Source organism: Ipomoea triloba, chromosome 9 (assembly GCF_003576645.1).
Source record: "Ipomoea triloba cultivar NCNSP0323 chromosome 9, ASM357664v1".
Taxonomy (NCBI): domain Eukaryota; kingdom Viridiplantae; phylum Streptophyta; class Magnoliopsida; order Solanales; family Convolvulaceae; genus Ipomoea; species Ipomoea triloba.
The window spans coordinates 6,587,046-6,605,021 of record NC_044924.1 but is presented as its reverse complement, the minus strand read 5'-3'; the positions used below and the strand labels follow the sequence as shown (position 1 = coordinate 6,605,021).

The window sequence follows — 17,976 nt, the reverse complement described above, 5'->3', positions numbered from 1 at the left end:
CATAAGTACGTATGCTACAGATAAAAATGGTAAGTTTCTCTCATTTACCTAAAAAAAATAGTGAGTGTATGATTGATGTTGGAAAGGAGTGGTGTTTGTTGAACATATATAATATATACAGATAAATGTGCAATTCAACTATCAGCTTAAACTTTTAGTTGAGATGGAGCACATACTTCAATTTGATATCATCACACGTGGGGACGTGTTGAACATATATAATATATAAAGATAAATATACAATCCAAGATTAGGCTTTTAGGGGGTGTTTGGTTGGGATGGATTTGGATGTAAAAGAATTGCAATTCAATGAATTACCGAGTTACACCGTTTGATTGAAGCAATGGAATTGCAATTCATGGAGTACCCCATGAATGGCTATTCAAGGGATAGGAGGGGCAATTTTGTTAGTGTAAAGACAATTTTGTCCATCCTCTCATACTTGTTTTTTTTTAAAATAATTTTATTATTATTATATTTATTATTATTTTTAAAAGAATTATTATTATTATTATTATTACTACTACTAATACTACTACTACTACTACAGTATATAAGAGCATTTTAGTCATTTTGTCGTTTTTTACCTTTTAATTTCTTATACTTGTAGTTTCAATTCCTACTTTATTTATTGAATTATAATTTCACCAAATTATAATTCTTTTCACTCCTAATTCTCTCATCCCAACCAAATGCCATGTTAGTTGGTTTCAATTGTGTTGAGTTGTAGCAAAGAGAAATAGACACGTCAGGTGGATTAAAGCGGGGTGATTTAAAATTAGAAATGATAGATGTAAATGAAACGGTAATGTTAATATCAATATATCATATATATCCAGTTTTATACAGTGTAGCGTAAAAACTGTACGGGATTTAAGCAAGAATTTGTTAGGTTATGGAGTGGTGATTTTCACGAGGACGGACCGACGGAGGACCCCATCCGCCATTTAAGATTGCCATATATACATGCCCAGCTTGCGAAGCTAGTTGCCTCTCCAATCTCTCTCTCTCTTCTGATCTCGATCTCCTTATTAGCTTCTCTGAATTATTGAAAGTTTTCAGACGGACGGCGGTGATTGATGAAAATGAGTTGCAGAGGCGGCGCTGACTCTCACCACAATAATAATAATGTGAGGGAAAAGTCGTTCAGAATCCGGCACGACGACCTCAAGTTGTTCTCCAGGTTTCTTTCACGGCAAGAAACCTCCAATCGTTACTACGGCGATGTTTCCGTGCCGTTTGTCTGGGAGTCGCAGCCGGGAACTCCAAAGCACAGATTCGCCGACTCCGCCGCCGCGCTCCGCCCTCCGCTCACTCCTCCTCCCTCTTACTACTCCAATTCCAAATTCACGCCGGCCGTAGCTCCGGCCAGGGACAAAAAGGCGCTCCGGCCGGGATCCATTCTTCTACGAACTTTGCTCACCAAGGTGAGTCTCCGGAGAACCAAATCAGCCGCCTCGGCGGCGCCTCCGCCGCCGTCGCTCTCCCTCTCGCCGTCTTTCTCCTCCTCCTCCTCCTCCCTCTCCTCGTTCTCCACCACGCCCACGCGCTCCAGCTTCCGCGGCCGGCGAGCGCGGCGGTTTTCCGGCTCCGGCTCCTCCTTCGATAAGGGCGTTGAAGACATTGCCAAGGCGGAGCCGTCGCCGGCGTGCTGCGGTATCATCAACATGGAGCGGAGTATCATCGCGAAGAAGGTTCTGTTCTCCATTGTTGGCCGCCGCCAAAACCTTAATTAGTTCGTCTTTCAACCGTCATTTTCACATGATTATGTCCTTAATTTTTGTTTGTCTTTCAATCATAATCTTTAGAACATGATTGCTCAGCTCAACGTTAATTCTCTGAGTTCATCAATGTAAATCTAGTAATCTACTTGTTTGCTTGACTGATTAGTTGATGATTTGCATCGTATATTAATTTTGGGATATATTTTTGTTTTGTTTTACATATTAAGTTAGTTTTGAATTGACTTAATTATCTAACTAATGTGAAATGATCTATTTGGTATTTGACTAATTAAATTTCTCACCTTTAAAAATCTTAATTAATTTGATCTTCCATTTGTTTTGTCGTTAGACATATGTTAATTTGGAACCAAATTGATAATTTTGCTATAGTTAAAGGGACCATTTTGATTGCATCATTTTCTCTGAAAAGTTAATTACTGAAATGGTTCATTGACTATAGCAAAATTATCAATTTAGTTCCAAGTTAACGGATGTCTAACAGCAAAACAAACGAAAGAATGAATTGGTTTAAATTTTTAAAATTGAGAAACTTAATTGGTGAAAAAATAGTGAAGGACCAAATTGATAATTTTGTTATACTCAAGAAATGGTAATTAACTCTTTTGAATTTAAGAACTCGAATTCTGACAATAAACTATATCATGACAATTTGGTACCCAAAATGTCAATAAAATTTATGTTGTCATTATATCTAGACACATGGTACAGTATAGTAAATAGAATTTATGTTGTCATTATGTTTAGACACATGGTACAATATTACAACTGTTTATCACTGTTAAACATTGATTGACATTCGGAGTTTTTACAATGGTAAAAATAAATTTCATTTAACTAAAAAGAGCATATCACAACCTTTTTTTTTTTTTTTTTTTTTTTTTTTTTTTTTTGCGAATCACATATCACAACCTTTGATAATCCCATGTTATACTAAATTATATGCATGTTGTGCAGTCCAACAATAAGAAAGTTATTTTTAGTTGAAACAAAATGTATTTTTCAATTTTGTGAATAATATTCACAACAATAATGTTTATTTTTATTTTTTGAAACTAATATTGATGGATTAACGGACAAAGGAGATCAATTTTGATACCTATTATAAAGTGTCTCGCACCCATACAATTAAATGACAAAATCTTTGATGATCTTTTTTTTTTTTTTTTTTGATGATCTTGATTAAACATTTGTAAACAAATGAGATGACATGAAAATATAAAACTTTAGAAAAACATATCATCCCTTAGAGTATGTATAATTAAATTTAAAAGAATAATTTTTTTTTTTTTTACCACTGGAACACACCTCAATTGATCAATCAATCAACCAAAAATAAAATCATAAATATTGTTTTAATATCTGTTGTAAAATGCATGATTTGAATACACGGTACATCATTTACCTTCTTTTCCAATCTCCGGGATAAGACCAGACCGAGAGTTTAGGGTTTATATAAACTGATATAAATTATAAAAATGTTGAGATTAGTAAATATTAACTCCAAGAATTAGGTAACAGTTTGATTGAGTGGTAGAAGCAAAAGACATGAGTCTTCCTCGGATGCATGGGTGTCTCTGTTCTAGGTGAGTATTTAATACAGCAAAGGAAGTTGGTTACAGGTTTCTGTCCAACTATTTAACTTATCAGATCTGCAATTTGGAATCTTTATGGCTGTCCTGTCCTCACCCACACACAACGAACCTTCAATTCATTTGTGTATTTAATTTTCACTCATCAAATCATTAGTAAGGATTGCCCTCCATTCCCCAGACCTCTCGCCCCCACTCCCACCCCCATACCCACTTGTTCGTGCATAGAGTCTTAAAACGCAAAATACGTCTCAACGACTTACAAATTCCCGGTCGTCGTTAGTGAAACAGAACTATTATTATTGTTTAAAGAATTAGTCAACCAGTTGAGCTGTGCCCAGACACATAAGGTTGCTAAGAAGTGGGAGAAAAGGTGAGAGAGTGTATTGTCACCAAGAACAATTTCATGTTTTGGGTCAAGTGTACAAAGATTGTTTGTTTGGTTGGCTAACAACAAAGGTACAATAATTTATGGAACAAATTAAAGATCAGTTTAGTACAAGCTTGACAATAATGGTGCTTTCAGTATTTATCATTATCAAGGGATATGTTAACACCTCTCATTGACATGAAATGCAATGGCCCCAAGCATTGCTTAATGTTGATAACTTATTAGTTGTGATTTGTGAAAAAACATCACAATCTTCATTTATGAATACCAATTCAAAACATGTGATCTCTTATTAGCAACTAAAATTGACAAAATTGATTGAAGCCCTTCCAAGTAGGGGAAATATGAGAATGATGTATAACAACTATGAATGTGATCTCTCGTAAAAAATCTTATGGTCTTTGCACACTAAGATAACAGCAGCAGACAACAACATAAGCTAAGACAAATCATCATCATACTGTTGCACATATAGCGTTTTCAACTAACTCAGGGTTACGGTTAAGATCATACTGTAAAATCAGGATGGTTCACAAGAAAATGGTATGGAAGTTGTTTCCGAACACTAGTTTTTTTGTTCTTTGGAATTTAAAATATTGCTGTAGATTCTTAACTACACATACCTAATTAACGAGTGTTTATGTATCTGCATCACGAGAGGGAGATCGGGGCAAACGAGAAGAAACTTTAATGAGTACTTCTGGTCACTTTGTGTATTGCGTTTGCCAAGTATTCGACATTTTTTATCGTCACACCTGCCATGCTGCACCAGATCTTGGCATATAAGTGCTTATAATATAAGAGTAAATAAGTGCTAGTGAAAGTCGATAACTTTCAAAGTATTTGGCGTAATAAACAGTACCTGATGCGGCCATTGTTGGGCATGTATATTTGGAAATCCTTCCGCAACTGTTCAACCTGTTTAGGTGATAAGCCAGAGAAGCAAAACATGCCAACCTGCCATTTTTTTAAAAATCAAGTAGTAATAAGTAATTTTGCGAAATGCTCCATTATGAGCAAACTTCAGCATTTGATCGAATCCACACACCTGATTGATTATGTGTTCCCAGCTTAAAGAACTCAAGGCTTCAAGATTTCGGTGTAAAGCAGCACGCATTGTCATAAAGCGATCCGTCATGACCTTTTATAAATAAAATACGCGGGAAGCGTTAAATAGAAAGAAAATCAAGAAAAGATGGTTAAAGGAACATCAATTACCTTTAATTCCTCTTCCCAAATTGCCTTGAGATCAGGGTCATTCAAAATTGTCGAGACTAGTAATGGCCCGTGAACTGGTGGGCTACTATACATTGCACTGACAATCTGATTTAACTGGCCTTTGATTATACTTGCTTGTTTGTCATCCGCACAGAGAATACTAATTCAAGAGAGATGATATATAGTTTTAGCAAATAAGAAAACTAGAAAGTTACAGCATATAAATCGGTAATAAGCATTTCTGTTTCTCAGCTAGTAGGCACAAAACAGGACAAATGGCCTAGTTTATGTTCTCGAATTTATCATGTTAACAATACTAAATGCAAATGACTGTTGCCCTGAGTCGAGTTTCGATATCTTCATCACAAAATTACTGCCTTTGTCAGGTTTTTTCACATCGAGTATTCACATTGATGATTTATTTAGTTATTTGGTCTCAAGTTGAGGCAGATAAATTGCACACAAAAGTTTCTTACCTGAGGCAACCCACTCGATGTCCGTATAATCCCATGATCTTGGAAAACGACTGTGCACAGGCCAACAAATGTCCATCTTTAAGAAATATGCGGATAGCCCTGGCGTCTCTTTCTAGGTCCCCAGTAGCAACGCCCTGATAAGCCATATCGAAGAAAGGGAAATGCTTCTTCACCTGAAAATGTTGTAGGCAGGAGAAAGCACGATTACAAATTCATAGAAGAAAAGTACAGGTAGAAGTGAAATATCGATCATATTTCTCGTTAATAACCTTGAACACGTGCGAGATTTCTTCCCACTGTTCTGCAGAAGGGTCAATCCCAGTTGGGTTGTGAGCACAAGGATGAAGTAAGAAAAAGGAATTGCTGGGAGCATTCTGTAACGACCAAAGCAAAAAATGTCAGTGAAGTGGAGTTTATACTGAAATTGTAATTATGAATACATTGATGAATCATAACAAAGCATAAGGCGACCTTGATATCTTCCATGAGGGCTTGGAAGTGCAACCGTCTAGTATCAGGGTGGTAGTAGCGGAAAGTACTTCTTGAAACTTCTGCATCCCTCCATATGTTGTGGTGGCTAAATAACGGAAATGAAATCAGGACAGGACAATTACAGACATAAAACGCAATATTACAAGAAGAAATGACAAAGTTTGGAACAAATATTACTTGGACCAAGTGGGATTAGGCAGATATATTTTTGATTCTGGGTAGAAGCGCCTCTGGAGTTCAGCAAAAAGCCGGCACGCACCAGTGCCTGAAAGAGCTGGGATTCCAGCACATCTTCCTTCAGTAACAACACCGGAATCTTTACCATAAGCCAATTTCGAACATTCTTCAACTAGCTTCGAAGTGTCTTCTGGTGAAATGGAATCCCTGTCAATAGACTCAATAACACATTAACACCCAAACATGAGGCAAAGATCTAATTCAAATGAGAGGAAACCTCAAATTAAAATCTTGGTTCCACTTGAACATACCACATTTAGAAAAGTGAGGTTTAAAAACTAGTACACTATTATTACATCATTTGGTAAGATTAAACACAAGATATTTTTAGCATCTAAAATGAATTGACTACTCCAAATTTGAATCCACAAACACATGGACACCCTCAACCAGCCCAATGAAAAAGAGAAGCCTTGGCAGCCACAGTGTGGGAGTTACTCCCAATGTGATGGGCTCCTTAGACACCAGACACTAGTCCTCTCACCCGATGCGCTGCTGAATCACCATGATTTCCCCTCCACTATCCAGTTGGGTCAGGGTATGGGGCCATTGGGCAAGGGAATTTCATCTTTGTGGGCAAAAAGAGAATTAAGAATAAAAGAAGGCATTTATTACTTCATAATAATCCAGGCAACTTCTACAACCAAAGAAATTGCAACAATATATATTTGTCAAACTGAGAAGACTCTATCAAAAACAACTTATAAAAGAGAATTCCTGTATGATCACACATTCAATATTCAAAATTAACAAGTAGCACAAACAAAAACTCCTCAAAACAACCAACCTACACAACAGAAAATGCTGCAATCAGTTATTAACAAACTAAGGTGCAAATACTCACAGGAACTCACAACCAGCAAGCTTGGCTGCAGCTTTTCTTACACAATCAAGAACCACAGGATTACCTTCAGCATCCCTGTAAGTTCCCTGCAAAATTTAACGACCTAATTAACAAGCATAGACAAAAAACAGAAACAAACATAAAAGATTAAGAAACAAAGTTCCTTTCTTTTTTTGTTTTACCACAAAAAGATTAATCTTGAAAGGGCTAGGGTCAGAGAGGAAAGCATCAGTAACAGTTTTAATGGGGTCCTTGGGAAGTGGTTCCGCATGGTCCCACCACGACCATCCAACGGCGGCCCTGCTATCTGCCATGGTCGTTATGCTTCTTCTTCTCCTTCCCAGATATCTGCTGCACCTCCACATGGTCATCATCTTCCCGCAATGTCAATCTCTGTGGGAACTGTAATGGAGACTTAAATGAGGAAAGGGGTGCAGGGAAATGTGAAAATTTGCTCCCCAAAACCCCAATCCCCATTTTCTTGATCCAATGGGCTGCCCCTTGAATTTCTCTCTCAAGTCTCTTACCCATACAGAATACCTTTATGAAACACAAAATCATAAAGGTCTTAGCAAAACTGGAACTGTTGTAATTCATAATCCCGCGGCGGCTTTTATTCATAAAATTCTTGATCGCTGTTTTGATGAAGTGTTTCTGCTCGAAAAACCACCGCTCCTGTTTTTCTAAAATTCATAATCCAGGGGCGGCATTTATTCACAAAACAATTGTTATATTATTGACCAGGTACATTATGTGCCCAAAAATTATATGTGCATTTAATTAATAAATTATGTACCATTAATTTATTTATATCTACATAATTTATGTTAATTATATATACATAGTTTAAATGTCATTTTGAATTAAAATCAACAATGTGATGTTGACCTTAATCCATGGTATAATTTAGGTTCACAACTGACTCTGCCGGATACACATTACAACCCAAATCTCCAAACCTCCAACTATATCTGTTATAATAACCCAATAATTTTGGCCCATTCTTAAGAACTTTTATCTGTAAATACTCTCATAAAAGAATTGATTAGGTAATATATATATTCAACATTTGTGGTTTTGCAAATGTTATGTTATAATCAACATATATGCAAATAACAATTTGTTAAGTGCAGTCACATAATTTAATTAGGTAATATATATATATATTCAATATTTTTGTGATATGTTTTACTTGATAAAAATATCTTATTTTGTACGATAAATGTATTTGAGGAAGAGTAGAGTGAACTAACACCGTTGTGTTGTGCATAAATCCCGGGGACAACCTCCCGAGCAATGCGGGTAGGAAGAACAACTGTGTATGTAACCAATGTAAGTATGTTGCTAGGTCTGGTAAAATAATCTTGGCAATATAATCATTTTCACAATAATAAGATAAATATTTTAATATGATATGACACACCATTACAATATATTACAATATAATTGCCTATATATGTGAGCGTGTGTTCATTCTTGCTCAGCTTCTCTTTCTAGCAAAGCAATGGAACTAATAACACATCACCCACTATTTGGAAGGTTTTAATCTTTAATCTTCAAAACCATAATATTGAAAACTTAGCTTGTGTTTCCATCCATCAACTAAGAATTCATCCTTCTACAATCCCTTCTTATCTCCCCATCAGTCCCGGTGAGCGGGCTGAGTTTACTAATTTTCTCCATAGCTTTAGCAAAGTCGTTTGCAAACTTAGAAGGATTTGAAATATACTCCTTGACTATGGAGTCTGTGGATCCACCGCTAAGCAATTGTTGATCAGAGTGCAACAACCCCTTTTGACTTTGTAAATTTTTAAAGTAAGCGTTGTCAAATAAGATCGGAGTGGTGGTATCAAGTGGAACATAGTTTAGGTCACCTCCACTTTGTGGACATTTTGATCGTAACCCTGCTGCATATGAGGCATCTATATCGCTATCGTTGTAGATACGGTTTCGGAAAGCAGCACAACGGGCCATTCCAATCGTGTGACTTCCTATGTACAATTACTCACACGAAAATAATGAAATTATAAGGACAAAATTATTTAATTTGAATATCAAAATATAGTGTAGTTGACAACAAATTCTTTTAAAAACCTGAGAGAGCAACCATTTGCCTGGCACTAAAACCTTTGTTAGCAAAGGAGTCAATGAGGTGAGTTAGATTGGAAGCTGGTCCAGGAATGATGGTATTGCCAGCATCTTTAGATGGGGTGGTTGAGTCCCTTCTACCTAATGAAACACTCCAACTAGGGCCACCAATCTGTAGATCAGATTTCATACATTCATCATCACATTTTGATATGTATAAAATAATATAATTATTTATGGTGATTGTATTTTTGGTACCACAACAACTGCGTCTCTAGTAGCAACGGTGAGAATATCAGCACAAGATACAACACCAGCACAAAGTTCTTCGAGTTGAGTTTTAATATCGACTACCACATTAAGTCCTCTGGGTGGAACAAACATCGGATTAGTAGTGTTCTCTAACAAGACGGATCCATCACATCCCTATTTTAAAATCAATTATAATATTTAGTAGCAATTGTCAAATTTTAAAAGTTTGGATTGATCGAGTATGTATGTTTAAGTTGCGTATAAATAAGACTTAGGTGTGAATTAAAAAATTGAGTGAGTGAAAAAGAAAGGCTCGATAACGTACGTTAATGAAGCAGTCACGGAAATGGAGATGAAGCAAGGCTGCAGCCGCGCCGGGGTCGGAGTTGACGGCATTTTGGACGGCGGTTTTGATAGTGGGGAGAGCGTTGGGGCATGTTTTGGAGTAAAATTGTTTAGAGAGATGATGAGCTGATGAGTTGAAGGGAAGGATGAGAAGGTTGAAGATGAGCAAAAGATATGAGAAGCGGCGGAATGCGGCGGCGTTAGTGGTTAATGAAGCATTATTAACAGCATCCTCCGCCGCCATTATTAGTGGAAGATGGAGTGCAGCTAGCTATCTTCTCATGGCCGCAGGTATATGAATGGCTAAAAGGGGCAGTAATCGCAAACGGCTTTTGGGACCAATCCATTAACAAAATGCCAAATTGGAGTTCACCACTAACCAACTATCCAAAGATAAGGTCCGCTGTTATGCCATGGACCCGGGTCCACTTGCGGATCTATGTTCACAATTTTTGAATTCTATATTCACAATTTTGTTATATTCAACATTATAACGCAATTATATTTCTCCAGGAGATTCCTTTCAAAAAACAAAAAAAATTTCTCCAGGAGGAGGCGACCAAAACTGGTCGTCTTCTCCAGCGAGTCGTTGCCGGTTATTTTGTTAATGACCTGTTAAAAATGTTAATTGTTATTTTTTTTTGTTTAGTGACTTAATTGCTTTGTTTTTCCGAGTTCATGGCTTATTTGGAACTTATTTGAGTTTGATGGCTTAATTGCTAATTCCCAAGAAATTTGATTGCTTATTTGTACCTTTTCCCTTTAAAAAACTAAAGAATCAATTATTAATGAGGAAAAAAGAAAAAAAAATGAAGAATCAACTAATAAGATTATTTTTTTTGGTGGGAATCAACTAATAAGATTATGATATCAAAACATATACTCCGTATTAATTATATACAGATATATTGGATAAAACCAAAACAAATTTTGTAGCCAAGCAATTGGAACTTTTAATCCATGGCAACCCAACAAATCAGAAATTTGGGAACTAATAATATTACAACTTAGTTGATTTTTCTGCAATTCTTTCTAATTTGGCCCCTTCTCCCTGTGAGCGGGCTAAGGTTACTCAATTTCACCATAGCGTTAGCAAAGTCCCTCGAAAAAATAGAATAATCGGAACTATAAGTATCCACTATGGAGTCCGTGACTCCACCGATAAATAACTGCTGATCTGAGTGCAATAATCCTTTTTGACCCTTCAAATTCTTGAAATAAGCATTGTCGAAGGAGATAGGAGTGGTAGTATCGAGTGGAATGAAAGTGTTGTCGCCTCCACTTTGAGGACATTTTGCTTGTAAAAATGATGCGTATGAAGCGTTTATATTGGCTCCTTGGTAGATCCGGTCTCGAAAGAGCTTGCACCTTGCTCTTCCTATCGTGTGACTTCCTATAATTACCCATGAAAACGTAATTTCAAGTATAATTAAAAACGTTATTAATATACCCGCCTAACATATTTAATTTTCAAAATATAAAAGGAGCTGTCAAAATTTCTTAAACAAATATACCTGAGAGAGCAACCAAATCCCTAGTACTTAAACCTTTGTTAGAGAAGGAAGAAATGAGCTGATTGAGATTGGAATTTGTTCCAGGAATGTTAGTATTTGCAGCAGTTAAACTTGCAGTTGTTGAATCTCTTCTACCCAATAAAACACTCCAACTAGGACCACCAAGCTGCAGCAAATTATATTAACAAAAAATTTTAACAAGACAACTTCAGTAAAATTGGTTAATTAGACTGATGAACAAGTTCAACTTTCAACGAGAGTAATTTATTAGTCGTTTTACATTTATCAGCTTATCAAAAAGCTAATTTTACCAAACACTTTTAAGCATAACAGCTAGCTTAACGGCTCTTCAGATTTCAGCTTCGAGCTTATAGCTTTTCAGTTTTCAGCTTTCAGCTAGGTTTGCCAAACATAGCCAAAAAAGATTCTAATAAATTTGTAGAAGTAATGTTTAAAAAGGGCAATTGAACTTACCAAAACAACGGAATCTCTAGCTGCAATGCTTATAATATCAGCACATGATACAACACCGGGACAAGAATTTTCAAGTCCAGCTTTAATACTATCGATCACGTCATATCCCATAACAGAGTTGCCATTTGGCCCGGCAGTCTTTTCTCCGGTGAAGTTGGCCGTGTCGTCCAATAAGATCGATGCATCACAACCCTGCTCAAGAACAATCACAACATCACAAAGCCATATATACATCAATCAGCTAATTCAAAAGAAGATCGGGCTTGCATTAACGAAGCAGTCGTGAAAATGGAGACGAAGCATGACAGCTCCCATCTGAGGATTCGAGTCCACGGCGGCGCTGACGGTGGTTTTGATGATGGAGAGTGCGTCAGGGCACGTTTCCGAGTAGAAATCCGGCGACAGCTGAGCTGAGCTCAATCCAACCAGAAGGGAGAAAATGAATTGAAAATAAGAGAACCGGAAGGCGTTACGCGATGGACCGGCGGCATACTGAACAGTCAACGCCATTTTTATCGGTGATAGACAGGAGGAAATAGTAGACGTTGAAGAAGAAAGAAATTAGAGGGCTCCTGATTATCTCCTGCCATTAATGTTGCATTGTAATTCGACTTGGTCAATAAAATTATATTATTTGAGATTATCCCATAACTTTGAATTAAATAAAATTATATAAGATTAGAGTCACCGTGAAAGTGTATCATGAATTCTTATTTGCCAGATGAATCAAACTGTATCAATATTGAAATGTAACTGATCTATTAGGTTGGAGAATTAGTGCCTAATACACAAAAAACTTATCATATTCGATATAACTTGGGACTCATCCATCCTTAATTAACCAAAGGTCAAAGGTTCGATCATTAATTCTAAAAATGAGGTAACTTTAAATCTCCAGACCAGTTATCACATCTAATAGAAGTGTCTACAATTTAGTAAGAAAATTAGTCACTATGTTTGACAGTTAAAACTGTGGACTACGCAAAAAAAATTAGATATGACTTATACTATGGCTGGCCATTAAAGCTCGACATTTTGTTCTTAATTGATACAGTAGTGTTGGACCATATATCCGCCGTCTTTCTTGACATATTTTTTACAAGCAAAAACATGAGAGGAAATTACGTAGCATGACTGGCATATATAGATGCATGGTTGAATGAGTTGGTGTCAGCAGTCAACAGCCTTCAATGGTGGAATATTATACCAGTATTTATCTAATCTAAAAACATAATAAGTTTCAATCTAGGTAGAACCTTAATTTATATCCGTTTTTATCTGTTAAATTTTTGTATACATTATGCTATAAGAATTGTATTATACAATTCTATGGTAATCGGTTATTTTAAATTTTTAAAAATTCAATCCTTCAATTGTTTCAAAGATTGGGGATATGATGATAATGAGAAGTGTACGTTTCCATTATATAAAACTACTCAAACACCCTATATGATAGAATGAAAAGTTTTGGATTACAAATTAAAATCACACTTAATTCTCCTTGCTCTTTCTTGCAAAGCAATTGGAACTACTGAACCTATACTTTGGAAGCCTTTATTTGCTAATCTTCCAAAACCCATAACTACCCAACACACATCTCACTAAATCAATTTATCTTTCTGCAATTTGTTCTTATCTCGCCCCTCGTTCCGGTGAGTGGACTAAGGTTATCCATTTTCACCATAGCATTAGCGAAATCGGTTGTAAAAGTCGAAGGATTGGAACTATAAATGTTGACTATGGAGTCTGTAGATCCACCGTTAAACAATTCCTGATCAGAGTGTAATAATCCCTTTGAATTTGCAAATTCTTGAAATAAACATTATCAAATAAGATCGAAGTGACGGTATCGAGTGGAGCGAGATTGCTATCACCACCACTTTGGGGACAATTTTCTTGTAAAGATGCTGCAAATGAAGCATTTATATTCTTTTCATTGTAGATACGATCTCGAAAACTAGCACACCTGGCCTGCCCAATTGTGTTGTGTGACTTCCTAAAATTTGTTCACACACAAAATGTAATAAGATTACAAGGATACAATTAATTATTCGGTTGTCAAATTAAAATATAAACTAGTTGCAAAAAATTCTATTAAAATGTAAAATTAATAACCTGAAAGAGCAACCATTTCCCTGGCGCTAAAACCTTTGTTGGAGAATAAAGAAATGAGTTCACTTAAACTGAAACCTGCTCCAGGAAGGTTACTAATGGCAGCACTTAGACTTGCAGTGGTTGAATCTCTTCTACCTAATAAAACAGTCCAGCTAGGGCCATCAAGCTGTAGATTAACAATTAAAATGTTAATTGGGTAAATCATGCCTTGTAACCTTAACCAGCAAAAGATCACAAGAAGGTAAACTAGCTTAGATTGCTTATAGCTGACTGACTCAAACAAAGAAGGTCAATAGACCGTTCCAACGCGCTAGGGTTGAACTTGTAACTTTCTGATTATTATCAGGTCAATAGTCTGACCAACTTGGTTGGGGTTGCCACAATCTCAATTAAATTTTGTTAATTTGATGCCATTACAGTGTTATCTATATAATTAGATGCGAAAATTAAATGATTGGTGTTTTTCTTACCGCAAAAACTGAGTCTCTAGCAGAAACAACAACGATGTCGGCACAAGACACAATATTAGGACAAGATTTCTCGAGTTCAATTTTAATATTATCTATTACATCGAGTCCTCTAATTGACAAATTTGGACCAGCAGATTGTTCTCCAGTGAAATTCGCCGTGTCGTCCAATAAGATGGATGCGTCACACCCCTACTCCAAAACCATATTTAAAATAATAATAATAACATAGTCCGCATTAGTCGAAAAACATTATCTTAGGTACAATGCAAGGTAGACTTGTTAGAAAAAGGGGCAAAAAAACTTACATTAACAAAACAATCATGAAAGTGAAGACAGAGCAAAGATGCGCCCATCCGAGCCTCCAACTCCACGGCATTGGCGACAGCGGTTTTGATAATGGAGAGTGCGTTTGGGCATGTTTTAGAGTAGAAATCTTCCGAGAGCTGAGCTGAGTAGTTCAGCCCAAGGAGAAGAGACAAAATGAGCAAAAGAAATGAGAAGCAGAATCGGTTATGTGTTGTTGATGAAACAGCAGACGCTGCCATGGCAAGGGAATAGCAGGCAGGGAGCCAATGAAGAACAAAAGAATTAGAGGATGGGGGTGTGGCCATGTATTTAAAGGAGATGTAATTAAGTAACAATGCAATGCCACAAATATGTGTCTCGATCAATAATAAATTGCGATTTTATCATTTTAAAGAGTAAAGCATTTGTCAGATAATTGACTAGGTAACTAAAAAGTTCTAAATTTAATTCTCTGTAAAAGCTGTCTATTATATACTGGACTTGATTAACCTCTTTGTGATTCTTTAAATTTGCTGACTAGATTTACAAGGTGGCCTTGATTAACCTCTTTGTAGTCATTATGGCTCACTTTCACTACTCTTTGAAATGCTTATGTTTCATTTTATTGTTGGTTAGGAGTTAGGACAGGTGCTGACCTGGTATCCCATGATACATTCAAGATGGGTCAATCTTCTTCTTCTTCTTCTTCTTTTTTAAAAAAAATAAAAAATTATCGAGTGAATGAACATTATATAGCGATTTTAGTAAAAATTAAATAAAAATTTATCCATTAAAAATAGAGTTGTAATAAAGTAGAGGCTATTGGGAATATTAAATGCTGGAAATTGGGTTCAAGTAATCTGATTTAAATTTTGAATGGCTTGAACATTAATTTGGGTAATCTATATTTTAGTTTTAAATTGGTCAAACTGCATCGACTAAGCCAACTCATAATAACTACTTTTTGTTAATGGTTACGTTATAAATAGATAAATAATATAGGTAAAATTATAGTTACGTTGAACAACTTTATCATCTTTCAAACAAAATCATATATATTTAATATACGAAAAGGGTTGAAATTGAATTAAAATAAGAAATTTGAATATCAAGGCGTTTTGGGTGTATGACAATGGTTATATCGTGGACCATGGTATTGGTAATAAAGCTTTGTCCACAAAATTTTGTGGACCATGATTTAAAAAGGACACCGTTTCTTTAATTAATGGAGGCTCGTAAAGAAACGGTGGGCGATCTCGTTGCAACGAGATAGCCCCTTGTTTATCGTCGCCCAACCCGCCCTTGATTAGAATCGACCCAGCTAGTGACACGAAATGACTCTACCAAATGCGAAGTCTTGAGTTCAAATTTCAATGGAAGGCGGTATTGACTCTTTGTGCTGGTTGAGAAATTAAATTATAAACAGATGTTACATTGTAACAGTGTCACTCAGTGTCATAGTACCCAAAACTCCAGAATATTAAAAAAAAAAACAAAACAAAAACACCTGAATTTTTTCAAAAATTTCTCCTTAGTCGGTAAGTTCAGTTGTAACACAAATTTCAACACCCCTCCAGAATCGTGATTTTTTGTTCTTTTCCTTTTTTCACTTTCGATCCCTGTTAATAAAATGAATTAAACAGATTATATATATTCAATATTCCAGTGAAATACACACACACATATATATATTACATACTATATATATATATTCAATATTCCAATGAAATACACATTATAGAATGGATTAAACAGTACCCAGTAATCTCAGGTAATTAAATATATAAGGAAAAAGTGTCAAATAGGCCACTGAACTTATCGCTTTTGTGCAATTGGGCAATTGGGCCATTGAACTTAAAAAGTGTGCAATTCAACCATCAAACAAGCAAAATTTGTGCAATTGGACCATTTTTACAAAAAAATTTAATTCAATTTGAGTTAAAAAACATTTCAATATTGACTCCCAACTACTATAGTAGAAGAAAATGTCACTCTTAATACATATATGTTAGTAATATAATTGAATTTTATCAGAAATTTTTTGTAAAAATGGTCCAATTGCACAAATTTTGATTGTTTGATGGTTGAATTGCACACTTTTTAAGTTCAATGGCTCAATTGCACAAAAGCGATAAGTTCAGTGGCCTATTTGACACTTTTTCCAATATATAATTATGATTCAAAAATTATATATATTCAATATTATATATATCCATTATCCAAATACACATTACATATATATAATTATGATTCAAAAACTCCTAAGATAGGAACAAAATCAAAAAATACACACAAATATAACGAAACGAAAAGATCTCCAAAAAATTCAGGAACACATTCGAAGAAACACAAAAGCAAAATCCAAAGCATAAATATAAAAAAGCCAAAATAACCCATAAATGCAGGAAAAGCATAAAGAGACAAATCAAAAACTACACAATAGCACTCAAAAAATGCTATAAATTAAAACAAAATATTTCATAAATACTTCCTTAAAAAATAAAAACACATTGAAAAAAAAAAACAAAAATATAACGAAACTAAAAGAACTCCAAAAAGTTCACGAACACATTGAATGAAAAACACAACAGACAAAAACAAAAATCACAAATATATAAAACAAAATAGAATGCAGAAAAAACATAAAGAGAAAGAACCAAAAATTACAAAGTTCACTAAAAACTAAATAATATTTTAAAACATAATAGAATTCACTATTCCTAATGAAAATACCTTTAAAAGTTAACAAAGAACAATGAACGATAAAATGAGAGAATTTATATATGGAAAAAAAACACACAAATATAAAGAAACGGTAAGATCTCCACGACATTTAGGAACACAATCAAAGAAAAAACATAACAAACAGAATCAAATGCAAAAATATAACTAGGTGGAAATAACACATAAATGCAGGAAAAACATAAAGAAAAAAAACCAAAAACTACACAATAGCACTCAAAAAATGCTATTAAATTAAAACAAACAAACTAAATATTTTTCATAAATACTCCTTAGAAAATAACACTTTGGGAAAAAATGAAAATACAAAACAAAAAGAACTCCAAGACATTCAGGAACACATTCAAAGAATACACACAAATACAACGAAACAAAAAAAAAAACCTCCAAAAAATTCAAGAACAACACAACGAACAAAAGCAAAAATCACAAATATATAAAATGAAAATTACCCAAAAAGTGCAGGAAAAACATAAAAAGAGAAAAAAAAAAAAAAAACTACACAAGAACACTTTAATAATGCTATAAAATTAAAGAGAATATTTCAAATATAAGGAAACAAAAACAACTCTGCAATATTTAAAAACACATTCAAACAAGAATACAACGGACAAAGAACGCAACGAAAATAAACCATAACTACACAAGAACACTTGAAAATGCAATAAATTAAAAAAAATAGACTAGCAATGTCAAAAA

At 35.0% G+C, this 17,976-nt stretch overlaps 5 protein-coding genes across 6 annotated transcripts; 1 reads left to right on the top strand and 4 right to left on the bottom strand.

Annotated features, from left to right (window-relative positions):
* Positions 1-916: 916 nt before the first annotated feature.
* Positions 917-1,924, top strand: LOC116030361. Its single transcript, XM_031272590.1, has one exon. It carries the CDS (start codon positions 1,080-1,082, stop codon positions 1,734-1,736), a length of 657 nt encoding a protein of 218 aa, XP_031128450.1. The 5' UTR covers positions 917-1,079; the 3' UTR covers positions 1,737-1,924.
* A 2,146-nt stretch (positions 1,925-4,070) lies between these two features.
* On the bottom strand, positions 4,071-7,584 carry LOC116028800 (aspartate aminotransferase, mitochondrial-like). Its single transcript, XM_031270624.1, has 10 exons — positions 7,175-7,584; positions 6,993-7,078; positions 6,089-6,295; positions 5,891-5,996; positions 5,689-5,793; positions 5,420-5,592; positions 4,944-5,103; positions 4,774-4,866; positions 4,588-4,682; positions 4,071-4,488 (listed from the first exon to the last, which is right to left on the bottom strand). The coding sequence occupies exons 1-10, from the start codon at positions 7,364-7,366 to the stop codon at positions 4,413-4,415; spliced, it is 1,293 nt and encodes a 430-aa protein (XP_031126484.1). The 5' UTR covers positions 7,367-7,584; the 3' UTR covers positions 4,071-4,412.
* A 762-nt stretch (positions 7,585-8,346) lies between these two features.
* Positions 8,347-9,979, bottom strand: LOC116028720 (peroxidase P7-like). Of its 2 annotated transcripts, XM_031270526.1 has the most exons (4): positions 9,658-9,975; positions 9,339-9,506; positions 9,087-9,252; positions 8,347-8,983 (listed from the first exon to the last, which is right to left on the bottom strand). In XM_031270526.1, the coding sequence occupies exons 1-4, from the start codon at positions 9,919-9,921 to the stop codon at positions 8,595-8,597; spliced, it is 987 nt and encodes a 328-aa protein (XP_031126386.1). In that variant the 5' UTR covers positions 9,922-9,975; the 3' UTR covers positions 8,347-8,594. The 2 variants fall into 2 exon arrangements, with proteins under 2 accessions (XP_031126386.1, XP_031126387.1); XM_031270527.1 differs by lacking the exon at positions 9,339-9,506 and having other exon boundaries at positions 9,658-9,979.
* Positions 9,980-10,539: 560 nt separating this feature from the next.
* On the bottom strand, positions 10,540-12,245 carry LOC116030303 (cationic peroxidase 1-like). The gene is made up of 4 exons (XM_031272521.1): positions 11,933-12,245; positions 11,666-11,857; positions 11,192-11,357; positions 10,540-11,070 (listed from the first exon to the last, which is right to left on the bottom strand). The coding sequence occupies exons 1-4, from the start codon at positions 12,173-12,175 to the stop codon at positions 10,685-10,687; spliced, it is 987 nt and encodes a 328-aa protein (XP_031128381.1). The 5' UTR covers positions 12,176-12,245; the 3' UTR covers positions 10,540-10,684.
* A 1,157-nt stretch (positions 12,246-13,402) lies between these two features.
* LOC116029212 (cationic peroxidase 1-like) lies at positions 13,403-14,861 on the bottom strand. Its single transcript, XM_031271121.1, has 4 exons — positions 14,556-14,861; positions 14,251-14,439; positions 13,781-13,946; positions 13,403-13,572 (listed from the first exon to the last, which is right to left on the bottom strand). Exons 1-4 carry the CDS (start codon positions 14,859-14,861, stop codon positions 13,403-13,405), a joined length of 831 nt encoding a protein of 276 aa, XP_031126981.1.
* Positions 14,862-17,976: the final 3,115 nt, after the last annotated feature.

Excerpts from the sequence above, each read along its gene's own strand:
- LOC116030361 (XM_031272590.1), top strand. The coding sequence starts at position 1,080 with ATGAAAATGAGTTGCAGAGGCGGCGCTGACTCTCACCACAATAATAAT.
- LOC116028800 (XM_031270624.1), bottom strand. The coding sequence starts at position 7,366 with ATGATGACCATGTGGAGGTGCAGCAGATATCTGGGAAGGAGAAGAAGA. Across the intron at positions 5,593-5,688 it reads AAATCTCGCACGTGTTCAAG|GTGAAGAAGCATTTCCCTTT; the intron begins GTTATTAACGAG and ends CAACATTTTCAG. Across the intron at positions 4,867-4,943 it reads TTTGGGAAGAGGAATTAAAG|GTCATGACGGATCGCTTTAT; the intron begins GTAATTGATGTT and ends TATTTATAAAAG.
- LOC116028720 (XM_031270526.1), bottom strand. The coding sequence starts at position 9,921 with ATGGCGGCGGAGGATGCTGTTAATAATGCTTCATTAACCACTAACGCC. Across the intron at positions 9,253-9,338 it reads CTAGAGACGCAGTTGTTGTG|ATTGGTGGCCCTAGTTGGAG; the intron begins GTACCAAAAATA and ends TCTGATCTACAG. Across the intron at positions 8,984-9,086 it reads GCAAATGGTTGCTCTCTCAG|GAAGTCACACGATTGGAATG; the intron begins GTTTTTAAAAGA and ends AATTGTACATAG.
- LOC116030303 (XM_031272521.1), bottom strand. The coding sequence starts at position 12,175 with ATGGCGTTGACTGTTCAGTATGCCGCCGGTCCATCGCGTAACGCCTTC. Across the intron at positions 11,358-11,665 it reads CTAGAGATTCCGTTGTTTTG|CTTGGTGGTCCTAGTTGGAG; the intron begins GTAAGTTCAATT and ends AATTTGCTGCAG. Across the intron at positions 11,071-11,191 it reads GGATTTGGTTGCTCTCTCAG|GAAGTCACACGATAGGAAGA; the intron begins GTATATTTGTTT and ends GGGTAATTATAG.
- LOC116029212 (XM_031271121.1), bottom strand. The coding sequence starts at position 14,861 with ATGGCCACACCCCCATCCTCTAATTCTTTTGTTCTTCATTGGCTCCCT. Across the intron at positions 13,947-14,250 it reads CTAGAGACTCAGTTTTTGCG|CTTGATGGCCCTAGCTGGAC; the intron begins GTAAGAAAAACA and ends GTTAATCTACAG. Across the intron at positions 13,573-13,780 it reads GGAAATGGTTGCTCTTTCAG|CATCTTTACAAGAAAATTGT; the intron begins GTTATTAATTTT and ends CTTCATTTGCAG.